The following is a 23,577-nucleotide window of genomic DNA, read 5'->3' on the forward strand; positions in this document are numbered from 1 at the left end:
ATTGAAAGAAATAAAGCCACATAAATAAGTAACATCAATCAAAAGTTTAAGACATTGGAATATGATAATATCCCAATAAATCATTAAAACAAATCTTATTGTCCTCAGTTAGGATGATAAATAAGTTCTAAACTTTTACTGTGTTATTGTAGTAATGCATCTCCCAGTAGGTATCACCTTTCACATTGTCAAAAACAAATAATTACCAAAACAAAAATTCTGAAATACCTTGAGATGCCCAAAGGAAGCCCGTGGACACACAGATGATGTGATCTATTTCTTCCTTACATTTGTAGGCAGCTTCCTCTCTCTGCGGCTGAAAGCAAATGCTTTGAGACTCAGTGGCATATTTAATTAGAAGCAAGCTGCTTGCACTATCACTGTGTGAATCTACCTCTCCAATCTCTCGTGAGTCAATCTTCCCCATCTCTGATTTTCTTTTATATTTATGCTGGAATATTTAATTGTAGACAAAAGGTTACTCTGGCTGTATTCAATGCACATAGGCAGAATAATCTGCTTTAAAAGGCTTGACATTTCAGGCTTTTCAAAAAGGCTGAAAAAATTATATCCCTGCTTTTGTTAATCAATGAAGTAGAACTCTCCTGAACAAAAGAATTAAATTGCTTGGTTGGTTTAATAAAACCAAAAGAAATAGCTGCTTCCTCTGGGCTTTTTTTGTGTAGGCATGGCACATGCATCCAGCACTGTAATTCCATATGATTCAGGGGGCAACACTCTCATTTCTGCACACAGTTGGTTTTTGAAATCCTATTGAAACACCAGCCAGCCTTGCTCTCTAAGGACAGACTTATCATTAAACTTGACTTTTACTGACTGAAGCGAGTCCACTACAATTTACAATTTGCATACTATCCTTGCACACTATAAAACATTATAATTATGCAAATGCATTAGCCAGTTATTACAACCTTTTAAGCATTTTATTGTGTAAGCAATTGTGAGTGTTGTCTTTCAGGAAGAAAAGCGCTATACTGGTACAGTCTGTTTTTAACGAAGGTTTTACTTTATAAGCTACATTTCTTTATCGACAAACCATGCCATAAATGTTTTGCTCTATATTGAAATAAATATTTAACCTTGTCATACATTAATATTCAGTATGTACAATTAGGGTTAGCAGAACATGTCTGCAGTGACTTAACAGGTAAACATATTGATGAAGCATTTACTCGTAGGAGGCAGTGTGGTCCAGTGGTTAAAGTCCAGGGCTTGTAACCAGAAGGTCACCAGTTCAAATCCCACCTCTGCCACTGACTGACTCACTGTGTGTGACCCTGAGCAAGTCACTTAACCTCCTTGTGCTCCAACCTGCGGAAGAGATGTTAAATAAATGTCTTATTGTAAGTGACTCTCCATATAATGCACAGTTGACAGCCTACCTCTGTAAAGCGCTTTGTGATGGTGGTCCACTATGAAAGGCGCTATATAAAAATAAAGATATTATTACTCTGACCACTTTTATTTTGGATAGAAAATGAACTTTTCCCCCTAAAAAACAAACATCCCAATTACAAAGGTATTGATGAAACCAGAAAATCTAATATAGCTGTACCATTGTACATGGTGTCTACATCCAAACTAAGCCCTCAGCCTGTAGGTGCTATTGCATCGATGGAATCAATGAATATAATCAGTATTTGAAAGCAAACTTTGTGTCTGATTAAAAAAATACAAAACCTGCAACACTTTTTGTTTCAACTTTGTTGTTTGTTTTGTTGATAAAGTGATTTGTATACGAACCACAAAAGTTTAGCAACATGTTTTAACTTGGTTCAGGGATGGAAATAAGACTCCTTTTGCTTAGCGGTTCACCAGTTCCAGGTTTTACTACAAGCTTGATTAGCCAGTGTATAGGTAACAAGCTCAGGTGTTTCTTATTAAACTTATAGTAAAACTATGAATGGATCAAACTGCCATGCAATACATAATAATACATTCACAAATAACTGTAATGATTAAAAAACAAATTAGTTTTTATCTTACCTCTTTGGTTGAAAAATAGGTAGGCAATTGGGATTTGAATGAGAACACTTTACTGTGGGAAAGTTGTGTCAAGCAGGTCAGACTGTCAATTTCATTTAAAGGAGTGGTTTGCTTTAGCCCACCAGTGATGGAAAGATGAACTGCTGCATAAATTGTTAAAACCATGTGCAGTACAGCAGTTACAAATCATTTGGTGAAACATATGCTACATCAAACTGCATTATAGTACTCTATTCGGTAACCATTCTTCCTTTCAGCTCTTATACATTCTGCAATGTTTACAGCTAATTCTGCCTAAACTGGTCCGACAATTCATAGTTATGATAGGAGATTCAGTTCAAGGACCATGCAAGTCTGCTACTGTACCTGCCGTTTGTGATATTTTAATACAGATTGTGCAGTCTGAACTGAAACAGGTGTGTTTACAGATTCGTGCATTTACACATGCGTGCCTGTATGCACCTTCAATCTTGCACAATATGTTATTAGTGCTTCTCCCGTACAGGGATCTAGCGTTTCAGGTTGTGATGAGTTTGATAATACAGTAATACGCTTGAAACATTGCTGCAGTATTCCTGCGAGTTCAATACAATGCTCTATACTTGGATCAGAGCATCTGTGACTCCTTGGTTCCGCTTCCAATCATCTCATAGTTTTGTATTAAATACTTGATCTGTTTTTTGCATGTCTCTGGTCTTATACAACAGTCTTTCATACCTAATAAAATCTATTCTAGCACTCGCAGTAAAGCGTGCAGACCTATCTATCGCCTCGTTAGTTGTGTTTAAATAATGCTCGCTGAATAGTAAAAAACGAGCTGCAATTTTTTTGTAATAATTAGATAGTTACAAACCATAAACTACTGCAGTACTTGGTTTAGTGAATTCGGGTTTGCACGCCTGTACCGATTCACGAACAAGCCGTGCTTTTTCGTTGTTAACCAACTGTAGCTTTTGTAAAGTGATAGCATAGCATACCTATCGTGAACTACTGGAGTGGCAGCCTGTATGGGGCTAACACAAAAGTTGCGTCATAAGCGCACATTTTTACTTACGACAAATCAACTCACTTTCTGGCAGTGTGCAAAAGTGACCTTACATGTAAAAACATCCAGCTGTTTTGTTGCTAGACAATTACGATTTAAATATAGTAATGCGAACATTAGAGAGGTAAAGGAAAACATAGTCAAAAGATGGTAAGTTGAACAACTGGCACTATTTGATCATCTTAAGCGATTATAGCAGCTCTAGTACTAGTCGGAGACCAGTAACAATTATTGAGTACAACGTTATACACAATTCAAACGAAATGGAATATGTAATTTTTGTATTTGTTTCATTTGAAAACGTAGTCTTTAGTGTGTGAGACATACAAAAAAACGAATCCTTAGTCTACAACGATGCAGTGTCTGGATGTGTGACCTGCTGTGTACTGTACTACTAATGTAGTACTACGTCTACTTTGTTCTTCAACACAAGCTGTTTCTAATCTTTATATAATGTAGGGATAAAATATGTCAATGTTTTACAATAACTACACGCTTTTTTTTGGTGTCTTGACTGAGTGATACTATATATAAATAAGTTGAAGCCCACAACAGAGCATGATACACAGTAGGTTCATACTTTTAATCATACAAATTACTTTGAAGATGATTGAATATCATTAATGTCTGTTTATTTTTTTCAAAATGTAAAGCTCTTTTTTTTAATACAGGTGATTGGACTATGTGTGTTGGATTTGTAAGATCACCCTTGTCTCACCTCCACCTGTTTTTCTTAACCAGTTGTATACTTTTGTGCCCTTGTATCGGAAGCACTTTATGTTTTTTTTTTGAAAGAACAACACTGTATAGTATATTACTATTATTCCCAGTTGTAGGTTAATGGTTTGGAAGTGTGATGTTGGCTTTCATTTCTAGAGCACATGCAGTAATTTGTGGCACCCTATACTGTACATTTAAGTTGTTAAGGTGCTCTACATTGTTCAGTGCAGTATGCATGTCAGATGCCAGAAAGCAGCTAGCTTGCCAGTTTGTTTACATTGCCTAAGGTACCTGTGGTGCCTCTACATTAGCTTCCTCTCCTCCTTTCTGGACACTGTGAACTTTACTGAAGGGGGCATGAATGACACGTGTACTGTAAGCCTGTTTTAATTTATGGGAGTAAATTAATATATATATATATATATATATATATATATATATATATATATATATATATATAGGCTCAAATTGTATGGAAATTTAGCAGTGATGATGTACAGTACGAATGATTATTGTTGCTGAAAATCTACATCGTTACAAGTTTTTCCAGAAGAAACTGTAATTATTTTTTGATCTATCCATTAAAGCTACTATGTAATCAAGGATTATTGTCTTTTGCTTTTATTTGTAGGCAAGTACTATGATTGCGGTTGGCCTGACAATAGCAGCGGCAGGATTTGCAGGTTTGTAATTTTGAAGAGAAAATTAAGTTGGATCTATAAATAGCTAAACCTGTAAACGAAACAAGTTTTTTAAAAATTGTACTAAGCTTATAGAGTTGATACAAAGTTACAAGTTTCACATTTTACAAAGGAACAGACATTCTCATAGTGATCCTTAGTACTGATGAGTTTCCATAACTGCTGTGTTGTCAAATTACGTGATAGTTGCACAGTTACTCATATATAGCTTTCACACTCCAAAAATACTGTTTACTGTGTTTGTGAAGAGAATGCACATTACATCTGCATTCCTGTACAAAATAAATGCTGGCATGACATAACAACCTAAAAATAAGACCAATACAAGGTCTCAAGCCTCTTCATTCAGGGATATTATAAATTAATTAATTACCAATTCAGCATGGCGTAGTAAGTAATATGAATGTGCAACTTGTTGGATACAGTACAGGTAAGTTGGGAAGTCACATTCTCAGGATGGTATAAAAGAAGCACACAGTACCAATGTCAGTAGTGGATTTTGAACAATTAGTGCCTGCCTAACCACTCTCTCTACCATTGTTTTAATATAAATGTAGGCCGGTATGCTGTTCAGGCAATGAAACACATGGAACCTCAGGTGAAACAAGCACTGGAGAGTCTGCCAAAATCTGTAAGCTTATTCTTTCATTCTGTCTTGCTAATTAGTTGCCTACCTTTGTCAGGTAGACTGTTGGGTTTCGTAGTCTTGCAGTGAAGTGCTGACTCACTTTAATACAGTTAATTTTTATGTACTGCACAACACTAATTAATATGACTCTACAGCTACAGTGCAGAAAAAGGTTTACACATGCAGTTACACCATTAACCCACATTATATGTGAATGACAGAGTTGTCCAGTGTAGGCAACTTACCAAATCCCGCTATTGCAGTATTTCAGCAATATCAGCTAAATGGATGCATGCATTTTTATAAATGTAAGTGAAATGCGTGTGGTACCTTTTCTATGGCCTGTACTTTTCACCACTCTACTTTCGATTTAACTTAGTAGTGAACCATGCAGTCAATGATCATGTTCTCACCACGATAGAATACTGGAATGAATAGACTTTTTCCCCACTACCTGCCAGATAGGACTGTATTAAATTAGTTCTCATATATCTGTGTGTATTGTAGGCAAAAAGTGTTGCATATTTGTCTGTTTTTATATGCTCATTATTTGATATGTATCTAAAACTGCAGGCCTTTAGTCGATACTACAAAGGTGGATTTGAGCCGAAAATGTCCAAGAGAGAGGCGAGTCTAATTTTGGGAGTAAGGTACATCCCATTATTTTCCTGTCTCGTGTGTGTAAACTGATTATTTGGGTTTAAATATATTGAATGTAATCTTTGTATTTTAAGTTCTAAAAAGAAAAAAAAGATAGCTTGTATGTGCTCCATATTGATTTTATATAAGCTACACCTTGTATTTATCTCGAGTTTTACTTTAAATACTGTTTTCTATATTAATGTATAACCGTTTATTTTGATTGCTTTTTAGCCCAACTGCTAATAAAAGTAAGATCAGAGATGCTCATAGAAAGATAATGGTGCTCAACCATCCAGACAGAGGTACAGTATGACCACTTTTTTTCAACCTTTATGTCAGCTGGCTCTTCCTTAGCAAATGTAAAGTGTTACTGAACTGGCTGTGGGGTTTAAAATGCAATGCATTACTTTTCCAAGTTTCCAGCTTTGATGTATATATTCTTGCAACATCTTTTTCAACATAATTGTGACTGTTTTGATATTTTTACTAACGAATCCCTGGTCATAAATAAGTTTTGACTATTTATTTCACATTGGTTATGTATCGGGTCTTTCTGTCAAAATACCTTTTGAATTTATGACACCAGCTGTTAATATCCAACCTGTTCAATCAGAAACCTTCAATAATGAAAACCTTTTACCTACAGTTAAACATGGAGGTGGTTAGTTTATGATATGGGGTTGTTTTAGCAGGTCAGGGACTAGAGACATTAATGTGATTTGAAGGTTGAATGAATGCAGTCATATCAAAACATTCTACAAAGTACAATGATACCATCTGTTTGTAGTCTAATTGGCAGTTTATTTTCCAACAACACAATGATCCAAAGCTTACGGCTAAGTCAACTCTGAAAACAAAGACATAAGTTCTGGAATGGCCTTCGCATTCACCGGATAGAAATACTTTGGACTGATCTGAAAAAAAGAGATGTATCCATTCAAGGAAATATACAAGACAGAATGGCTACTTATCCACATTTGTTAATTTCTCTTTGGCACAAGTCAGTTGCAGCATGTTAACAGTACAAAACATTTAAATACAAGTTTTTTTTTTTTAAACTGACATTGCCTGTGTTTTTGTTCAGATATTTAAAGCAGTTTTCTTGTGTAACTTTTATTGTATAGGTATGATTGTTAGGTCCTGTACACACCTTTCCATCTAATCTAGCTCCTTCAATTTTTCTTTTGTAGGTGGATCCCCTTATCTTGCAGCCAAAATTAATGAAGCTAAAGATTTACTTGACAATCAAGCCAAGAAATAGAAAAGCATAACTTAATTTGATATTGTACATAGAATGGCAGGGATGAATGTGTTTTTTGATTATTCAATTTTAGTAAAAAATTATACAGGTTGCTTTTTTTTATTACATTTGAGATAAATCCTTGTCATTTCTAGACATTGCATTAAAGGTATACTTGAATGGTGTGTTTTCCTGTTTTGTTTGGGTACACCTATTGATGGTCAATGTACTTCTCTGCCCAATACATTTAAGTCCTAGTCTTTCTAATGAAGACAAAAAAGGAATATGAATGCAAGTCAATTTTGTGCTAGAAAAGTAACAGGCAAATACTGTTCAAATCAAAAGACGGAAGATCAAAGTTTATTTCAGAACTACCTGCATACAAAACATATTGCACATCAAAATAACCAATTTAAAAAAAAAAAAAAAAACTCATTAGGACTAGAAACAACATTGTTTTCCATAAAAGAAACCTACCTTCTGGAAATTGATCTTTCAGTAGCTCAGATTGTCTGCTTTTTGAAATACATTTAGCCAGCTTAGTATATGAACAGAAGCTATGCTTTATTTTTTAAATACTGTACAGTTTTAAAATAAATTAACCAAAACAAAGCCTGTGCAAAACAGTTGTCAATATTGCTCCAGTGTTCCTACAGACAAATCTTCCAGTTTTCTGCACATACAGCATTTAAAATATAAACATTTAAAAAAAAATTGACAGTTTCAAGACTTAACATTTTAAATGGAGAAAAAATACAATTCAGTGCAATTTTTTTTTGACTGCATTTACTAAGAAGTGGTTGCATATTACAACTTAACAAAAGCAGCTAATGCTTTTCATAAAAAATATTAGGATGTCCAGGATCTTCCCATCAACAACTTATCCAACAAAAGTTATGTTTTACAGCCAGCAAACTTATTTTATGTTGAATCTACTCTCTGAAGGCACAACATCTGATAATGTACTGAGAACATACTTGGTGCAACTTTTAAAAAAAAACTTCATCCCCGTTTTGTGTTCTATAATGGAGGAGGAACTGAAAAGTGCGATTAAAAAAAAAAAATTATTTCAGACAGTCCATATTTCTATCTTTGGCAAGCTTGTACAAGCACTACTGTAAAATGTAAAAGCTACTGTAAATTGGGAGAAAGTGTTTAAGAGATGCCATTAAGGACAGCTTGTGGTGGATTTCCATCTCCTTGATAATTCACTTTCTGGGTTCCTTCCGTGGGAGTGTGTTGTGGCTTTCTCGGTTCGTCACCAGAAGCTTTGCTGGGACCATTCACAGCCACAGCTGCAGTGCTTTGTTCTTCAATTAAATCAACTTGACCCTGAAGGGAAGGAAAAAAAATAATGTTAAACCGCATGGCTACCTTATTTTACAAACAAACTGTATCTGCCATGTATGTGGATGGCAATTTCCATTTACTGTAGTCACTTCAAAAAGCTGACACTTTTGATTCATTTTAATTTACAATGATAAAACATTAAACAGAAATGGGGATAAATAATTTTTCACTTTCACCAAAAGTTTTGAATAGTTTTAGTTTGCACTGTCAACTGGCACTTGTACTGCATGTATATCAGTAATACAATGAACAAAATGTATATTTTATAGGAGACTAGTACACATGAATAATGCGATAAATAATGTAATAAAACATTTGTTAAAAAAAGCAAATCTTACCATTTTTGTCAAATTATCCCTTGCTGGGGTTCTCTGTCTGCTCTGTGATTCGGTACGGGATATGTAATCTGCTACTGTAACTAGAACACAAAAAAGTTTAAAGCAGCCGTTTAACTCTTTCAACATTGCAGACTTAAGTAGATCTAAGAAAAATAACTGGCAGACTGCTACTTAGTGCTGAAAGAGTTAAGTTACTAGAGATAAATTAAAGCCAACAGCTCATGTGGTTTAGTAATCTGGGAATCTGCATGGGATTCCTTTGTTTTTTAATTAAAAAAAATAATAATTAGGTCACATTTCTGAATATGCTGTACCAGGGGCGGCTGGTTAACAGTGTTCGCTTGCTCGCCGAACCCCAGTCTCTTATTAATTAATTGTGCTTCCCTTCTTCTGGTTGATGTGCATTTCATTTCCTCCCCTCTCACGTGACTCTGGCAGATAAACAATGCCGTTCATCTCAACTGCTTAATGGGCTGAAGCCAGGCTGTGCTCGCTCAGAAATGCAAGCGCCCAAACCTGCCATGCACATGTGGAGTAGCAGCCAGCCATCAGCCAGGACTTGCTGTGATTGGCTTAAAAATGTATGGATAGAGCGCAGCCAGTTAGCGAATACGGTGATCATTGCACATGTGCCAAGACATCAAAGGCTATAAATATGAGCAGCACGACTTTGTCCCTTCTCAGTCTTGCATGGTGTGTTACTTTGCAGAAAGACAGAAAATGTTTCAGCTGTTTAAATATTAAAATAAAATTCTAAGTCTAATTACCTTTATCTAACTTTGAATTAATGTTACTTATCTTATCTGTTCAACTTCAGTAGTGCTTTAACTTAAGCGCAGTAATATCTTGCTGTGTTCGGAAGTTTTTTTTTCCGTTAATTTACCGACCACTACTGCCTGTTTGGGGTAATCGGTTATTAAATATAACATATAGTATATTTGTATTTTAATATTTATATAATATTATATATTGTGGTTTTTTTTACTGTTTGTAGCTGATCAGTCTTTTATTAGGGTGATACAAAATTATCTACTTAATTGTTAAACACCCACAAATTTTGGCCACCAGCCGCCACTATACTGTACCCTTAATTACCACTTAGTTATGTATACAGTCGTTTATTTGTTATAAGTTATACAGGCTAATAAATCATACTGATATTTACAATACAGAAGTTGTTTTTTTAGGAAGAAAGTCAATACTAGTTAATTACAATAAGGCAATGGCAGAAAACGTGAAATATAGAACTAATTTCCCCATTGCTTCATCTCGTAACTAGATGCAAACATATGTCATGCTTGTAGTTTAAAAAACACTCTTGGCTACTTCCCTTTACTATTTCATTGCACTCCATGAACCACAAAACTAAAAAGATACCAATGGAGCTTTACAGCTTTTACGTGCTTAGGATGAGACTTAAAACCGAGGTCCTATTGCAAGTGCCACTGCAGCAGCAATTGTGCTGTACAGATCGCCCCCTAGTCTGTGCAAGTAGCTGGATAAAAGCATTTGCTAAATGACTAAATGACATCATGCAACAGCTATAGAAGATACCATACTTTAGGCTTTTTAGAATGAAAGGAAACTAAAAAGAAAACTGTAAATTAAACTCATAACAAAACCACTTATTTCCAAAAAAAATAAATAAATACATTTAAAAATAATCCCAAGCAGCTTTATTAAGTATATTTGTGCATTTACACATTTTACTGACATCATATAGTTGTCAGCACCCGCTTAACCGCCTCTCATTAATCAGTCAGTCAGCGCTGTAACAGATTGATCTATTATAAAATACTACATATAACTGTCACACACATTTTTCACCTATTTTTTGTTACAGTTGCACTATATTGCTTATTATTAACATTCATTTATCCGTCTCAAGACATGCGCCTGGATTAAAAACAGAACAGGAAGTGGCAGGAATGTGCATAAATAGCCTACTGATATTTTTATTTGTTGCTTTATTATCTAGGTTTTACCGGCCATTCAAAAGCATTTTTTTATTTAACTGAGCAGTTAAAAAGTTGCCAATGTTGGATTTTATAAAGTAACAGCAAGTACTAGCGAACAGTACTGCTCGTATCACTCTTTATATTGTATCGCAGTCTTCATGTTTTTAAGTTTTTTTCATTGCTGTAGGTTTCAGTGTTGCAAGCAGTGTACAGAACTGTACAGTGAATGTTGTTTTCCAGTACTTTAACTTACATTGCAGTATAAACTATATGCCTGTTATTTTAACTATATGCCTGCAATTTTGTTTTGAAATCACATTTTTATACAAAAAGTGTTTTAGTGATTATTTCTGGTATATTGGTGTTTGGTTCTTTTTTTTTTTGTATTTTTTTTTTCTGGATCAGTATCATAATCTAACAGACTTTTACCATCTCTTCTCATGTATCCATCAGGAGAAACTGTGACAGGAGCAGTCAGATAAACAAGTGCTGACTATTTAGTTCAATTAGAAATGTTAGTTTACATTAAGCAGGCACATATGTCACATACTAAAGTATTAGAGCGTTCAAAATCCATATGTACAATTATTTAAAAAAGCAACCTTTAGTACACTCTGGCATGCTGGTTTGGGAATATACTTTATACTCCCATTACCTGGCTGCCTGTCTTCTGCCTGACTGCAAAAACGGCGCCTACGGCTACGATTACGTCGCTGGGATTTACCCTCCAAATCATCTACAAAAAGAAATGTGTGAAGACCCAATTTTTATAAAACAGTTTAGACTGCTGCAAATTCTTCCTTACAATCTTTAAAATAAAATACAGAGATGAGAAAATAAAATAATGAACACAGATTCAGTTAGTATAGTCCATAAACCCCTACCTTGGTGGTCTACGATTTTTTTGATTTTTGTATAGTTTACCAAAACCTGAGGACATATCACCTGCTGGTTCAATGGGTTATAATTTGTTTTAGTTTTTTTGATCAGATAATTAGCAAAATTGGTGATGTAAATGATCCTTAAATTTAGACGTCTTTGTTAAGTTCACTTACCTACACCATTTTCGTTAACTGAAGCATTATCAGACTCAGTCAATCCATCAATGAGGGTAGCATCTTCATCAGTCCTACGCCTACGTGACCGCCTGCGTCGGCTGATGTTGTGGTGAGAATCACTGGCGTCAGTGTCAGCAGTCTGGTCTGTTTCAGTGTTATCTAGTAAACTGTAGGGATTGCTGTCCGGATCCTGAAGCACTGAGGGGAATAATGGAATGATTTGGTTTCCAAGTTCATTTGTTTATTTTTTTTACAAATACAGGTAGCTTAACTCTCTCAACACTGCAGACCTGTATCCAGATTTAGGAAATATAACTCCATTGAAAATTGCAGACACTCAAGTAATACAGGACATGCTTGAAAACAAAACATCAACTACTGTATTTCAAGTGACTTTTTTTCTTTACCCTCTATTGTAAAACGCATGCAAATACTATGCATTAAGAAGCTAACAAAATTAAAGGGGTTATTCTGAACCAAGAGGTGCACAACTAAGTTTGTACCGGAGTTACTAAATGGAAAATGTCTATACAAAAATCCGGTTTCAGAAGGGAAACTAAATTAGTTACAAACCCCTATAGTTGCTCTAATAAAGCTTCAGAAATTCAGCGTTTTGAATGGTTGAAAAGCAAATTGGCTAGTAAGCCTGGTATTTAATGGACTGCAACAAAAAGAGTGATAGAGAACACAAACAGGATTTTAAAACAGACAATAAAAAGGTACTAAGAAAATGTGGAATAAAGTATCGCTTTAGGTTCTTATGGAAAGAAGGGTTTGTACCAGAGCTGATGGAGCTGCTAGCCCCTCTGCCCCCTCCACGGGCCCTGCCTCCAGGACCCCCACGCCCTCTCCCAGAGGCAGGCCGCCTCCTGCTGTCCCGTTGGTGCCTAGGTTCCCGGTCGTGATCTTCCCCTACCAATGACCAGTCACTCAGCTCGTCCTTTCTCTCCGAATCAGTTTCAGATGCAGTTGACTGTTCAGAGTTCGTACCTGGATAGAAACTTTTAATTCAATCAAATCTATAGCCTGAAAATGCATGAAAACGATACAGGACAAATGTGTTCCAATTTCTTTTTGTTAAAGAGGTAAAAACAAGTTTGTTTTCATAGCATAACAAACTCAGTTCAGTGAAAGTCCAAAATCTGAACATATGTATATTATAAAACATCATGCTAGTATAGTGATGCTTGTATATTGTTACTTCTTCACGTGAGTCTTATGTAGAGTTACCATAACCAGAGGTGTAAATAGGGCCTCTGCGACCACGACCTCTGCCACTGTAAGACCTGCTGCCATGCAGGGAGGGAACAGACGTGCTCTCATCTGTTGTGTAGCCTTTATCTTTATCAGCATTGCGGTTGGAGGAAGGCCTGAACCCCACTCCTATTTCCCTCAGCTGGTCATCAATCTGAAGCCTTTCCAGTCTCAGCTGTTCCACTTCCTGTAAATAAAAAAAATTAATATCAGAAATCACACTGAATATGTACGCAGAAAAACCTTAAATGCAAAAATCACACTCATTGCATGATTCTAGAATCAGTAAACTGTGGATTAGTATTTGCTGTAGTATTTTACTGTACTTGGCATTCCAGAATCTATGTGGGATGATGCATGGTTTAATTAAAGTGTGGGAGTCAACAACCACAGCTCAAAACTGTACAAGCAGTATAAACTTACATTTAGGTAAGCAATGTGGTATTCCAGAAGAACTTGAACATTTCCGATGTTCTCCTTTGTGCCAACAAATGTAAAAGGAACCATTCCCTGCATCAAAAAAATATAATTAAAAAGAGTTGTACTTTCCAAAACAAGTTTGTCTAAAGGCTGTTCCACTGAATTTAAAAACACTTTTAAGGATGAATACAAAATAACATATTTGAAATCTTTTTAATTACAATCATAAGAAGCCTTCCTGTGGCGACATGGTTAAACGTTAAATAGCAACATTATACAAGTTGGCAAACGCTAAATCTGTAAACTGAAATCGACTACCCTACTGTAGTTAGCCAGTACTGTACTAATACAATGTGTTATAGTAAATGGAGTGTATGATGTAAAGCTTTTTAACAATTTCAAATCAAGCACCTGCTGTACATAAAGGTTGAAATGAGTCTAGTTTTGAAAGCAGCCAAAACATTGTTAGTACAAAAGTATTTTCCCCTAGAATGTTCTACAGAATTATGCTTTCCTCTGTTCATTGAGATTTCTCGCGTATGATTTAGCATTAAGAATACAGGATACTATCAGATAGAATGCTCCTACCTCTTCTCGAGGAAGTTTATTGTCCTTATCACCTTCAATCCTTACTCGCACAACTCCAGATTTGTCCACAATCTCTTGAATGACTTTTCCATTTTTACCAATGACCTTACCTAAAGTGTATTAGAAGTGTAAAACAAAAACAGTAGAATTTGACAATTTTTACACAAAACACCTTTTCAGTATATAATACGTTAGAGAATGACTTGCCAACCAAATTTCTGGGAATCTGAACAGAGTCTTCAATAAACTCAAGGTAACTCCTTGCTTTCTGTCCTGCTTCAGCACTCTGAAAATTAAAACAAATTTGGTTTATCAGTGTTGCAATGTGAACCATCTAAAAACATAGTGTAACACATCAGGGAGGGGGTTAGTGTCCTCCCTGAAGAAAACATGTGCGAATGCACATTTTGTTTAATTGTTTTATTGTTTATTGGTTAATTATCACCCGCACCTGAGCGGTATTGTAAATTAATGCCAGGCGCGGGGTATTTGAGACGTGCAGCTTGGCTGCACGGGGCTGCTGAGTAGAAGGAGACAGAAGACGTGCTCTGTTTCCGAGCAGTCCTGAGTAAGTGCTGTGTGTAGTTGTAGGGTTTTTATGACAGGTAAACGGCTTAGCCGTCCTGCGAGCTAGTCAGGGACCTGCATAAAACGTGTAGTAAGTGCTCCAAATCGGAGTTAGGTGTTTGTTTATGTTTTGTTTATTTTTGTGTGTGTATTAAAAATTAGCGCAACCGCGCTTAAAAACTCCATTTCTTGTGTTGGGTCGTATTTTTAAAGGGGCAACGAACCCGAGTGAGTGCCGGGCCGTTACAATAGGTATATTTGACTCACTAATAAAGAATCTAATATGAAGAGTGAAGAAAGCCTAGGCATTTAAAAAACCATAATCAAACATTACACTTACCTCTCCATAAATTCTGAATGTGCCGGTATCTTCTTCCAGTTCAATTGCTGTAACTCCAGGTACTTTCCTTGCTTGCTGAATATTACTACCATGAGTTCCAATTGCCAAACCCATCAGATCCTCTCTCACAGTAAATACCTCATGGAATGCAGAAGCCAACTGCTTTGTGCTCTAGAAAGTATTTCAGAAACAGTTTCATTTTTTCAACATGTGGATCTTATTAATTAATAGTTATAACAATACATCTGAACCTATTTTGCCTAGGCTTAGGCCTGCCACATTACACAAGTATATTTCACATATTAGTCGAAAACGCTTATTTTTAAACAAAGCATGGCAAAAATATTAATTTCTTACCTCTAGGTGCTTTGTTGCTTCTTCATTTCTTGACATCAGCATTAACTTTGTACGAATACTGCGCAAATGCATGTCACTTAGTATTGTAACTCTCTTGACTGTGGCTTCATTCATTGACTAAAAGGAAGAATAATAAAATTGCAACTTGACTTTACTATAATTTTTTTGGATCGATTCCATTTACCGATATTCCGTCTGTCAGATGATAATTCTGATACTGGTTTTATTTTTATTCATTATTATTATTATTATTATTATTATTATTATTATTATTATTATTATTATTAACTACTACAATTGTAAACCATCACTTGAAAGTGTATTTAAGCTTTAACCTGATGATAACCATGGTGATTTTTTATATTTTATGTGGTCTTTGAATTTAATAATTGCAAATACAGTAGTTATAGTTTTTGCTATTTGGTAACATATGTAGTAACATATCAACAGCCACAGGTTTAAAAAAAAAAAAAAAAAAAAAAAATTGAGCTATCAGTATCATAATAAAAATAAATAAATAAATAAATAAATAAATAAATAAAAACACACACACATCACCACCATGACCAGCACCCATTGTATGTAAAAATGTAACTTTGACTTACAATAGATAAATAAGGCTTACCAGTATTATTAATTGGCTTGTGTCTGCATGGTAGAAGATGCGACAGGCCCCTATTGCTTTTTTGAAATCTTTATGTGCAAGTTCATTTTCACACCTATAATACAGCAAGGACGAACAGTTTAATATATGTTAGTAATATTCAGTAAGTAAATTGTGCCATCACATTTTAATATTACAGATTCTAACACTAGTGTTACTGAACTGGCTTTTGGGTTTAAAACACAACACATTACTTTCCCACATTGTTATACATATTCCTGCAATATCTTTGTCAACATAATCACAATGGTTTTTATATTTTTATTAACATATCATTGGTCATAAATCTGTTTCACAACGGTTATGCTTCGGGTCTTCCTGTCAAACTGTCTTCTGAAAGTGACTTCAAATCAAACCTGTTCAATAGGAAACATTTAATTCCCATCTCCTCTCACAAAGTTTAGCAGTTTGGGTCACCTGTCCTACCTGCTCGCTCTAGCACAGGTTAGAGTGAAGATGTAAGATGTACAGGGGGCTTACCTCCAACCATAGGAATATTTATATTTGTACTCAAAATGTGCATAAGACATTGTCACACAGAACACTTTATAACCTAGACGTGTAATCTGCTGTTCGTCTAAGCACTGTTGTGTTGCTTAGGATGTAGAGCTCTTGCTTAAGATTTTATTACTGGTTCTTATTCCACCCCAACCCACCAAAATGTATTTACTGCAAGAATAATAGGCTTATGCATAAGCCTGTCCCCACCCCTCTGAACCTGTGTCACAGCAAGTAGGTAGGGCAGATGAACCAATCAAAATGCTGAACTTTGTGAGGAGTCGGGAACCCATTAAATGTTTCTGATTGAACAGGTTCTATGGGAGCTGCCGATGTTGTGAATTTAGAAGACATTTTATAGAACCAATGTAAAAGCGAATAAAAACTGATTCATGACCAAGGATATGTTATTACATATCAAAGCAATCCATGTTGAAAAATATATTGTTGGAATACGAACATAGCAGAAAGCTAAGGAAAGTAATGCTGTGAAACCATCCGATAATGTTATTTGTAACAATTAAATAGTAATAATGAAAAGAAATCTGCTACTTACGCAGCTTTTAAATCATCTGGTACTGGAATTGTACACTTGAAGAAGGTATTTTTTGCCACATCCTTGTTAAGGTTCACTGGACGAAGACGCTCAAAGGTGACTATCTCATTATATGTGGCATCACATGCAGCATATTCAATTACATAAAACTGTGGACAATATAAGCATAAGATGTTGGTAAACATAAGGTGTATGCGAGGGGAATGTTCCCATAGTAAATGTATTTTAAAAGGCTGTAATTTGAGGACTTACATCACCCTTCATCATTCTCACTTTTGCAAGCCACCAACCACAAGGCTCCTGCTCATTCGCTCTTGAATAAATCTGGGGACATATAGAAAACAAAAAATCCTGTTTTTCAATACTACTAAGCAAGCTGGACAAACGTTTTTTTTTCCCTCCTTAATTGTGTTCCGATTGTGTGTAGAGTGACATCACGGATAAAGATTCCCTGTTTAGAACATAAGAACAAAGTTTACAAACGAGAGGAGGCCATTCGGCTCATCTTGCTCATTTGGTTGTTAGTAGCTTATTGATCACAGAATCTCATCAAGCAGTTTCTTGAAGGATCCCAGGGTGTCAGCTTCAACAACATTACTGGGGAGTTACACACAGAATCATTTACCAGACTGTAGCACAATAGCTTTATTTCATGAACACACGTTTGTAAGCTATTAATTAAAATAAATATAAATAAAATACAAATATAAAATAAACACAATAAATCACAAACTTACCTCAACGTCCTCACCTTCACCGATTTCCTTTTTAACATCTGCAGGAGGCGGCATGCGCACATCACTGAAAGGAACCTTACGCTCTGGTTGCCAGCTTTACAAAAATAGAGAGAGAATCATGTGAACTGAATTTCAATGCAATATTTCAAAGTGTATGAGGGTTTTAACAAATGTAACCTCAAAATGGCAATTGTTTTATTAGACAATGAAACTCAAGAGAATAACACAATCATAGAAGCAGCTGAGTAACACTACTGAATGACAAGCCCATTGGTCTTTATAAAACGGGAATGTAAAGCAAATATGGCAGCCACATCAGATCGCAGGTCTCGCACAAAATAAAGACTACTTTCTGCATTTCAAAAGGTTTATAAGATTTAAGCTTTTAAAAAAGTGGCAGTGGAGTTATTTAGAAAAACAAAAGCTACTTGGCCATTTCTCATTTTACTATAACGATCTAAATGACACAAAGACCATTAAAAACAACTTTGCTGCCCAGTATACATTTTAACATCTAATAAAGTCTGTTTTACTTTCTCCTAAGAGTGGACGTAAGAAAAGACTAAACAGATGCATTGCAAATGGCATTAACGTTTACTGTATTTTGTATTTAATAAGGGAAGCACTCTCAGAGAAACAATTTGCTAAAAATAAGAAACTGAACACTTACTTGTTTTCAAAGGCAATGGTGAGTGAATCTTCATGAACATCTTTGACAAATGCCTGGAAAAAAATGTGTTGATAAAAAGTGCTCCACAAATAATTTTAACTTTCTAACCTCAAAATATATATAATAATACTGTTATTGATTTTAAATGATGAATCATTTCAAAACAACATATCAGTTGAGTTCTGCACTATGATGCATTTTGTAACATCTTTGGCGCTGAACCCTTAGTTTGCATCATAGGCTACCACTCCTTCCCACTATGCAAACCCTTACAGTAACCATGGATACCTTTTAAAAGGTCAGCTGAAAAATACTGTCATTAAATAAGTACATTACATAAACTAGGGATACATTAAAATGGCATTGTTATTGTAATTACATTATAAAAAACACAAGTTACTACTAAGCATGTTTCGACGTTGCACCTCCAGATCTCACTGTGGTCAGTCAGAGAAAAAAACAAATTTTGACAGAATAGGTACAACAGGTGTTTGGTCTAAACACATTACCCTTCCACTGTGACGCAACAACAATTTCAAGCTTGCTACTTTATATGTTGTCTTATTGTCAGGTGGACAATCTATTAAAGTCCATTAACTGGCCACACACCTTCCCCCAAGAAACTACTATATTTGTTTATTTTATGCACATACGTTTTCCCACATTTCTCAGGCCACAGTTCAGTCTCTCTTCCTTCTGTTCAGCTTCACTTTCTGAGGCTGCATAGCGAGTGCCCAGTGTTACTCTAACTGCCAACTGCTTGCCCAGGCAACAATACACCAAGACATTCAACTTGTTACGTTTAGCCTAATTTAAATCCAGGTTTACAGAGATGAAAATTTAGTGTAACAACCCAAGTCATGCCTTTATCCATGCTAAGGTTACAATTACTTAACTGCATTTCATATGCTATTGTAAACTACAGTATTTGTGAAAAAAGCATCCATGAATTACAGAAGGCCGGGGAGTACTAAATATGAATCCCACAAGCGTTTAGTATTGATCATCCTGAACCCAGATACTCACATGGTAGCTATATTAGGCCACAGACTAAAGTGAAGGGTACCGTTTGCCTGAAGGGTTTCCATTTTAATAGGTTGAAACGTGAAAGGGTAAATGAGATATGAGCAGTTAAAGAAGCAGCAGTGGCCTTACAAAAATAGATTAGCTCCTCTCACAGTGCTGCTTAATAAAGGGAAAGTTCTGGGACAGACATTCCCAATGCCATATTTATATTAATTCACATTATTCAAGTCGGATACAATGTGATGCAGCCTTAGGACAGACTAGTATGTTAAACTATGTTTAAAGTCAGTGTGTAAGCAAGAGACATCCGCTATCTTGTGGTGACCATTAGATGCACAGAGCTGGGACTAAATTGCTTCCTGTTGAGGAAACAGAAACTGAAAGCTTAGTGTACCCAGACACCTTCCTAATAGAAAATGATTTGAAAAACTTTGAAAAAATGTGGATCACTACTCAATCAACTTGTAAAGTAGGCCTACATCAGAGAACTATAATTATGTTTACCAGCTGTAGAAACAAAACAGAACTATCAGTACTTTCATTAAATCTCACCTGTCCACACATCCAATATCAAAAGCCTCTGGTAAGCCACAGGGCTCGAAATTAACGACAGCCATGTGGCAATTGCCGTGGGTACCCTTCTCAATTGCCGGAATGCCCCTCAAAATGTGTGTCTATTCACGGCAGTGCCCTTTCAGCTACAGCAACCGGAGGTGCCTGTATTAGGAAGTGTTTGGATCCAAACAATAACATGATTCAATGATTTGTGCAGTTAAGTCGCATCAGCTGGAAAAACAACAATAAACAACCAACACTACCCTTTCAAGCACTTAGATTTCTACCATGTGTAATAATGCCACCTCAGAACAGAGTCCAGAACAAAAAAGTATAAAGCCTTGCACAATCTGCAAAAAGCAGTTTAGAAATGTTTACGATACTTACAAGTGGTTTAAAAAAATGTAACTAACTTCAGTGTTTCAATTGCTGTTATCCCTTACTTTAATTTCCTTACTTTTACCACAACTAAACCAAAGTGGTGGAAAATACTATTCTACATTGTATTACAATGTTTCTCATCATTATTTTCCATCTTATGATAAAAGATAAGTTTTAGTTTTTTCAGTTCATGCAGAAATGCAACACAACGACAAAGCATTTTGTATGCTAAACGCAGAAACAAGATTTTTGCATTTAGTTTATGTTAAACCGAGTAGAATATGTTTTTTAAATTTAACAAAAATAGTCCCATGGATTAGCGATAAAAGCCAATGTCTGCCTTGAGTGCAGTCCTCCCAGGCTCGAATCTAGGCTGCGGATTGACCAAAAAATAAATTTAAAAATCCATAGTTTTCTGAAAAAATAAATAGTTATTAAGTTAAACTGTGTTGTTTTTTTCAGTGGCAAATTAGCTTTATATACAAATCCTAAGCAAAATTACACAACATCCTACACTTTGGTCTTGTTTCATATTTGGTGACCATTTTGGCCTTTCCTTTTTTGTTGCCAATTTAGAGCCCTGAAGACAGAGCAAAAAGGGAGACTGTGGCTCTCTGATATTAGCCTGCTGGTTGTGTGCCCACCAGCTGTTTAAAAATAACTGCAAAGTCCATAATATCCTCTGAACCCGACAACAGTCAGAGATTGACAGGGAACAGCCATCATGTTCTGTACTCCTCTTGGGATGAAGTGACATTCTAGAATAACTTTCCGATGATACAATAACTACTTTAATAACAGTAACAGATGGACTTTCCTACAACTGATCGTGTATCCAAGGACAGTACCAGGCAAAATGACCTAACATACATACATACATGCAAACACACACACATATATATATATATATATATATATATATATATATATATATATATATATAAAAAACACTTATTACAAGATTCAGAATAATGAGCTTATACAAGCACAATGACACTACTTAATGTGAATTGTCCCTTCAGGGTTAAACTAACACCTTCAAAGTTCCTTAATGTTTTAAGCTTTAGTTTTGCTTTGTTTTTGTTTTGTTTGCTTTTAAGGAAATGTGTTTGTCATATCAGAATACATCAGATTCAAAATATAAAAAATCAGAATATTAAACCATTTACTGTACTAGTCCTGACAAACAACTATTTCTCATGCATAATATACATCATAAGAAAGAGTTTTAATCAATGAAAAAATAATGTAATGCTAAAATATTCGATTATGGCACTATATACGCTAAACCAGGGCTTCTCAAACTCAGTCCTAGGGACCCCCTGTGGCTGCTGGTTTTCATTCCAACCGAGCTCTCAATTACTTAACTAGTAATTAACTACTGATAGTTTTCAGCTCTTGAACAGTTGCATATTTGAAGTTAGCTATAACATTTGATAAGTAACTGGAACTGCAACTGTTTATGTGCTGAAAAAGACTTTATAGTCGATGGTTCCTTAGTGATTCAAGGTTTCAATGGTTTTAAGAATATTATATTTGTATACTTAGTTCAACTTCAACACAGTAAAGTTAATAACCATCTTCAAAAGAAATAAACAATTTGAATTTAAACAACAAATATCCAAAAAAGTGATGACCATGTAAACACACTAATTTATATATATATATATATATATATATATATATATATAGCAGCAACAGACGGGGCATCACATAAATAAAAATCCTATCAAATACCGGTAATTTATAGGCCTGCAAATTACTACCACATAAACTCTAATGTAAACAAGGCACAACACGCATATCTGCATGTATGTCTTTTCCTTGGAATAACAAAACAATTGTAAAATAAATTTAAAAAAAAAAAAAAAACTTAAAATACATATTAATATGACCACATATATCATATTGTTATCTATACACAACACAAGGAGATCTGACATTTTTGTGACCAGCGTCTACGTCACTTGTTTTCTTACCAATACTTGGCTCCCACAACCAGCAAAAAAGACACGTCTCATTGAATGTATATTACACCTTTCTTAATGTCAAACGACTTTAAGCCACAAACGTGTTTTTATGTTTACCTTGTAATAAGCTCCGTTGGAGCCACGAACCTCCACCGTCAGTTCCTCCATATTGGACACGCAGTGAACGCTGGGAAATGATTCTAGAAAGTTATTGAGTTGCCAACCTCAACCTGGCTGTACATTATAAACACTCGTCTGTGTTACACAGAAACGTATTCTGTACACAGCAGCTTTCACTCGACTAACGAAATACAATACATTCTCGAAAGTAGAAATGCAAAGTAAATATTATTTCAGATGCACGCCATTTTTAAGAATGCAGCACAAGTATCTCGTTATACCAATATGGATGGGCGGAAGTTACTACCGGTCACACACACACACACACACATACAGAGAGAGAGTTTACACCTGGCCGTTTTTATTGTTACCTCAGCAGGTAACAGTGTTGTTTATTCACATTCTCCAATGATTATGAAATATGTTTATGTTATATAACTGCTAACAATATTAAGTACTGTTATTATAAATATGTGTTTGCTCCAATGTTGGTATTGGATTGGGTACTAGCTGCTCTCTTACTTGTTAATATGGAGAAATCATGTGATATTGTGACCTTTCAAGTCTGTTGACTCTCCAGATATTTAATGGTAAAGTATAAAAGCAGAGTCGGAGCATCGCTGTTTTCTTGAGACCAGAAAGTAAAAATGGCAAACAACACTGCAGGTTTACAAGAAAGATTATTACAACTGCTTCATCATGTTCCTTTTACTCCTAAATAAGATACATTCATATTGCATGTCATAACTGGATTATTTAACTTCAACACATCTTACAACAGGAAAGTGGAAAAGCCAGCCCCTGAATACAATATTATTTCACAGTTAATTCACATCACCTCAATTTTCCAAATGCATAACCTGCAGTTGCTTCAACTATTACAGTACCCTCCTAGGAGAAAGCTCAAATACATATACACACTGCACATACAGTAGCAGGCATCCTTTATGGTCACCTCAACCATATACCAACTAATATGACCCAGAAATGTAACGGTAAAGACACCTTGACCAAATAGCTAAGCATTTTCTGTGCCTTTGTTGTCCAGTATATTAGGTTTCACTGTATAAAGTGTGGAATATTTTGCCACACACTGCATGATATTAATGTTAGTGTCATGGGGTAGCTGACCTGTGCCTGAAACGTAGAAAATATAACACAAGTAAGGAAACACAAATCAATATTTG

At 35.3% G+C, this 23,577-nt stretch overlaps 2 protein-coding genes and 1 long non-coding RNA gene across 7 annotated transcripts; 1 reads left to right on the forward strand and 2 right to left on the reverse strand.

The window, feature by feature from the left end:
• Window positions 1–234: 234 nt before the first annotated feature.
• Window positions 235–2,914, reverse strand: LOC131697973 (uncharacterized). The gene is made up of 3 exons (XR_009307589.1): window positions 2,008–2,914; window positions 1,194–1,332; window positions 235–316 (listed from the first exon to the last, which is right to left on the reverse strand). It is a non-coding gene; the product is annotated as an uncharacterized LOC131697973 (long non-coding RNA).
• Window positions 2,915–3,059: 145 nt separating this feature from the next.
• dnajc19 (DnaJ (Hsp40) homolog, subfamily C, member 19) lies at window positions 3,060–7,168 on the forward strand. The gene is made up of 6 exons (XM_034039028.3): window positions 3,060–3,202; window positions 4,404–4,455; window positions 5,031–5,104; window positions 5,675–5,751; window positions 5,975–6,045; window positions 6,934–7,168. Exons 1-6 carry the CDS (start codon window positions 3,200–3,202, stop codon window positions 7,002–7,004), a joined length of 348 nt encoding a protein of 115 aa, XP_033894919.1. The 5' UTR covers window positions 3,060–3,199; the 3' UTR covers window positions 7,005–7,168.
• A 147-nt stretch (window positions 7,169–7,315) lies between these two features.
• Window positions 7,316–22,682, reverse strand: fxr1 (FMR1 autosomal homolog 1). Of its 5 annotated transcripts, none has more exons than XM_058990236.1 (17): window positions 22,388–22,682; window positions 18,339–18,391; window positions 17,669–17,762; window positions 17,184–17,255; window positions 16,932–17,080; window positions 15,839–15,932; window positions 15,214–15,330; window positions 14,857–15,027; window positions 14,157–14,235; window positions 13,950–14,059; window positions 13,365–13,451; window positions 12,918–13,128; window positions 12,468–12,677; window positions 11,685–11,885; window positions 11,285–11,365; window positions 8,672–8,745; window positions 7,316–8,315 (listed from the first exon to the last, which is right to left on the reverse strand). In XM_058990236.1, the coding sequence occupies exons 1-17, from the start codon at window positions 22,436–22,438 to the stop codon at window positions 8,139–8,141; spliced, it is 2,031 nt and encodes a 676-aa protein (XP_058846219.1). In that variant the 5' UTR covers window positions 22,439–22,682; the 3' UTR covers window positions 7,316–8,138. The 5 variants fall into 5 exon arrangements, with proteins under 5 accessions (XP_058846219.1, XP_033894916.3, XP_058846220.1 ...); XM_034039025.3 differs by having other exon boundaries at window positions 8,672–8,751; XM_058990237.1 differs by lacking the exon at window positions 22,388–22,682 and adding an exon at window positions 22,280–22,370 and having other exon boundaries at window positions 8,672–8,751.
• Window positions 22,683–23,577: the final 895 nt, after the last annotated feature.

Source organism: Acipenser ruthenus, chromosome 17 (genome assembly GCF_902713425.1).
Source record: "Acipenser ruthenus chromosome 17, fAciRut3.2 maternal haplotype, whole genome shotgun sequence".
In the NCBI taxonomy this organism is placed as follows: domain Eukaryota; kingdom Metazoa; phylum Chordata; class Actinopteri; order Acipenseriformes; family Acipenseridae; genus Acipenser; species Acipenser ruthenus.

Bases quoted from the DNA above. Each gene is read 5' to 3' on its own strand.
- dnajc19 (XM_034039028.3), top strand. The intron at 5,105-5,674 runs GTAAGCTTATTC...CTAAAACTGCAG, and splicing joins TGGAGAGTCTGCCAAAATCT to GCCTTTAGTCGATACTACAA. The intron at 6,046-6,933 runs GTACAGTATGAC...TTTCTTTTGTAG, and splicing joins GCTCAACCATCCAGACAGAG to GTGGATCCCCTTATCTTGCA.
- fxr1 (XM_034039025.3), bottom strand. From the start codon at position 22,438: ATGGAGGAACTGACGGTGGAGGTTCGTGGCTCCAACGGAGCTTATTAC. The intron at 14,060-14,156 runs GCAAGTCATTCT...AATACACTTTAG, and splicing joins GATTCCCAGAAATTTGGTTG to GTAAGGTCATTGGTAAAAAT. The intron at 12,678-12,917 runs GTAACTCTACAT...GTTTCTATCCAG, and splicing joins TATTTACACCTCTGGTTATG to GTACGAACTCTGAACAGTCA.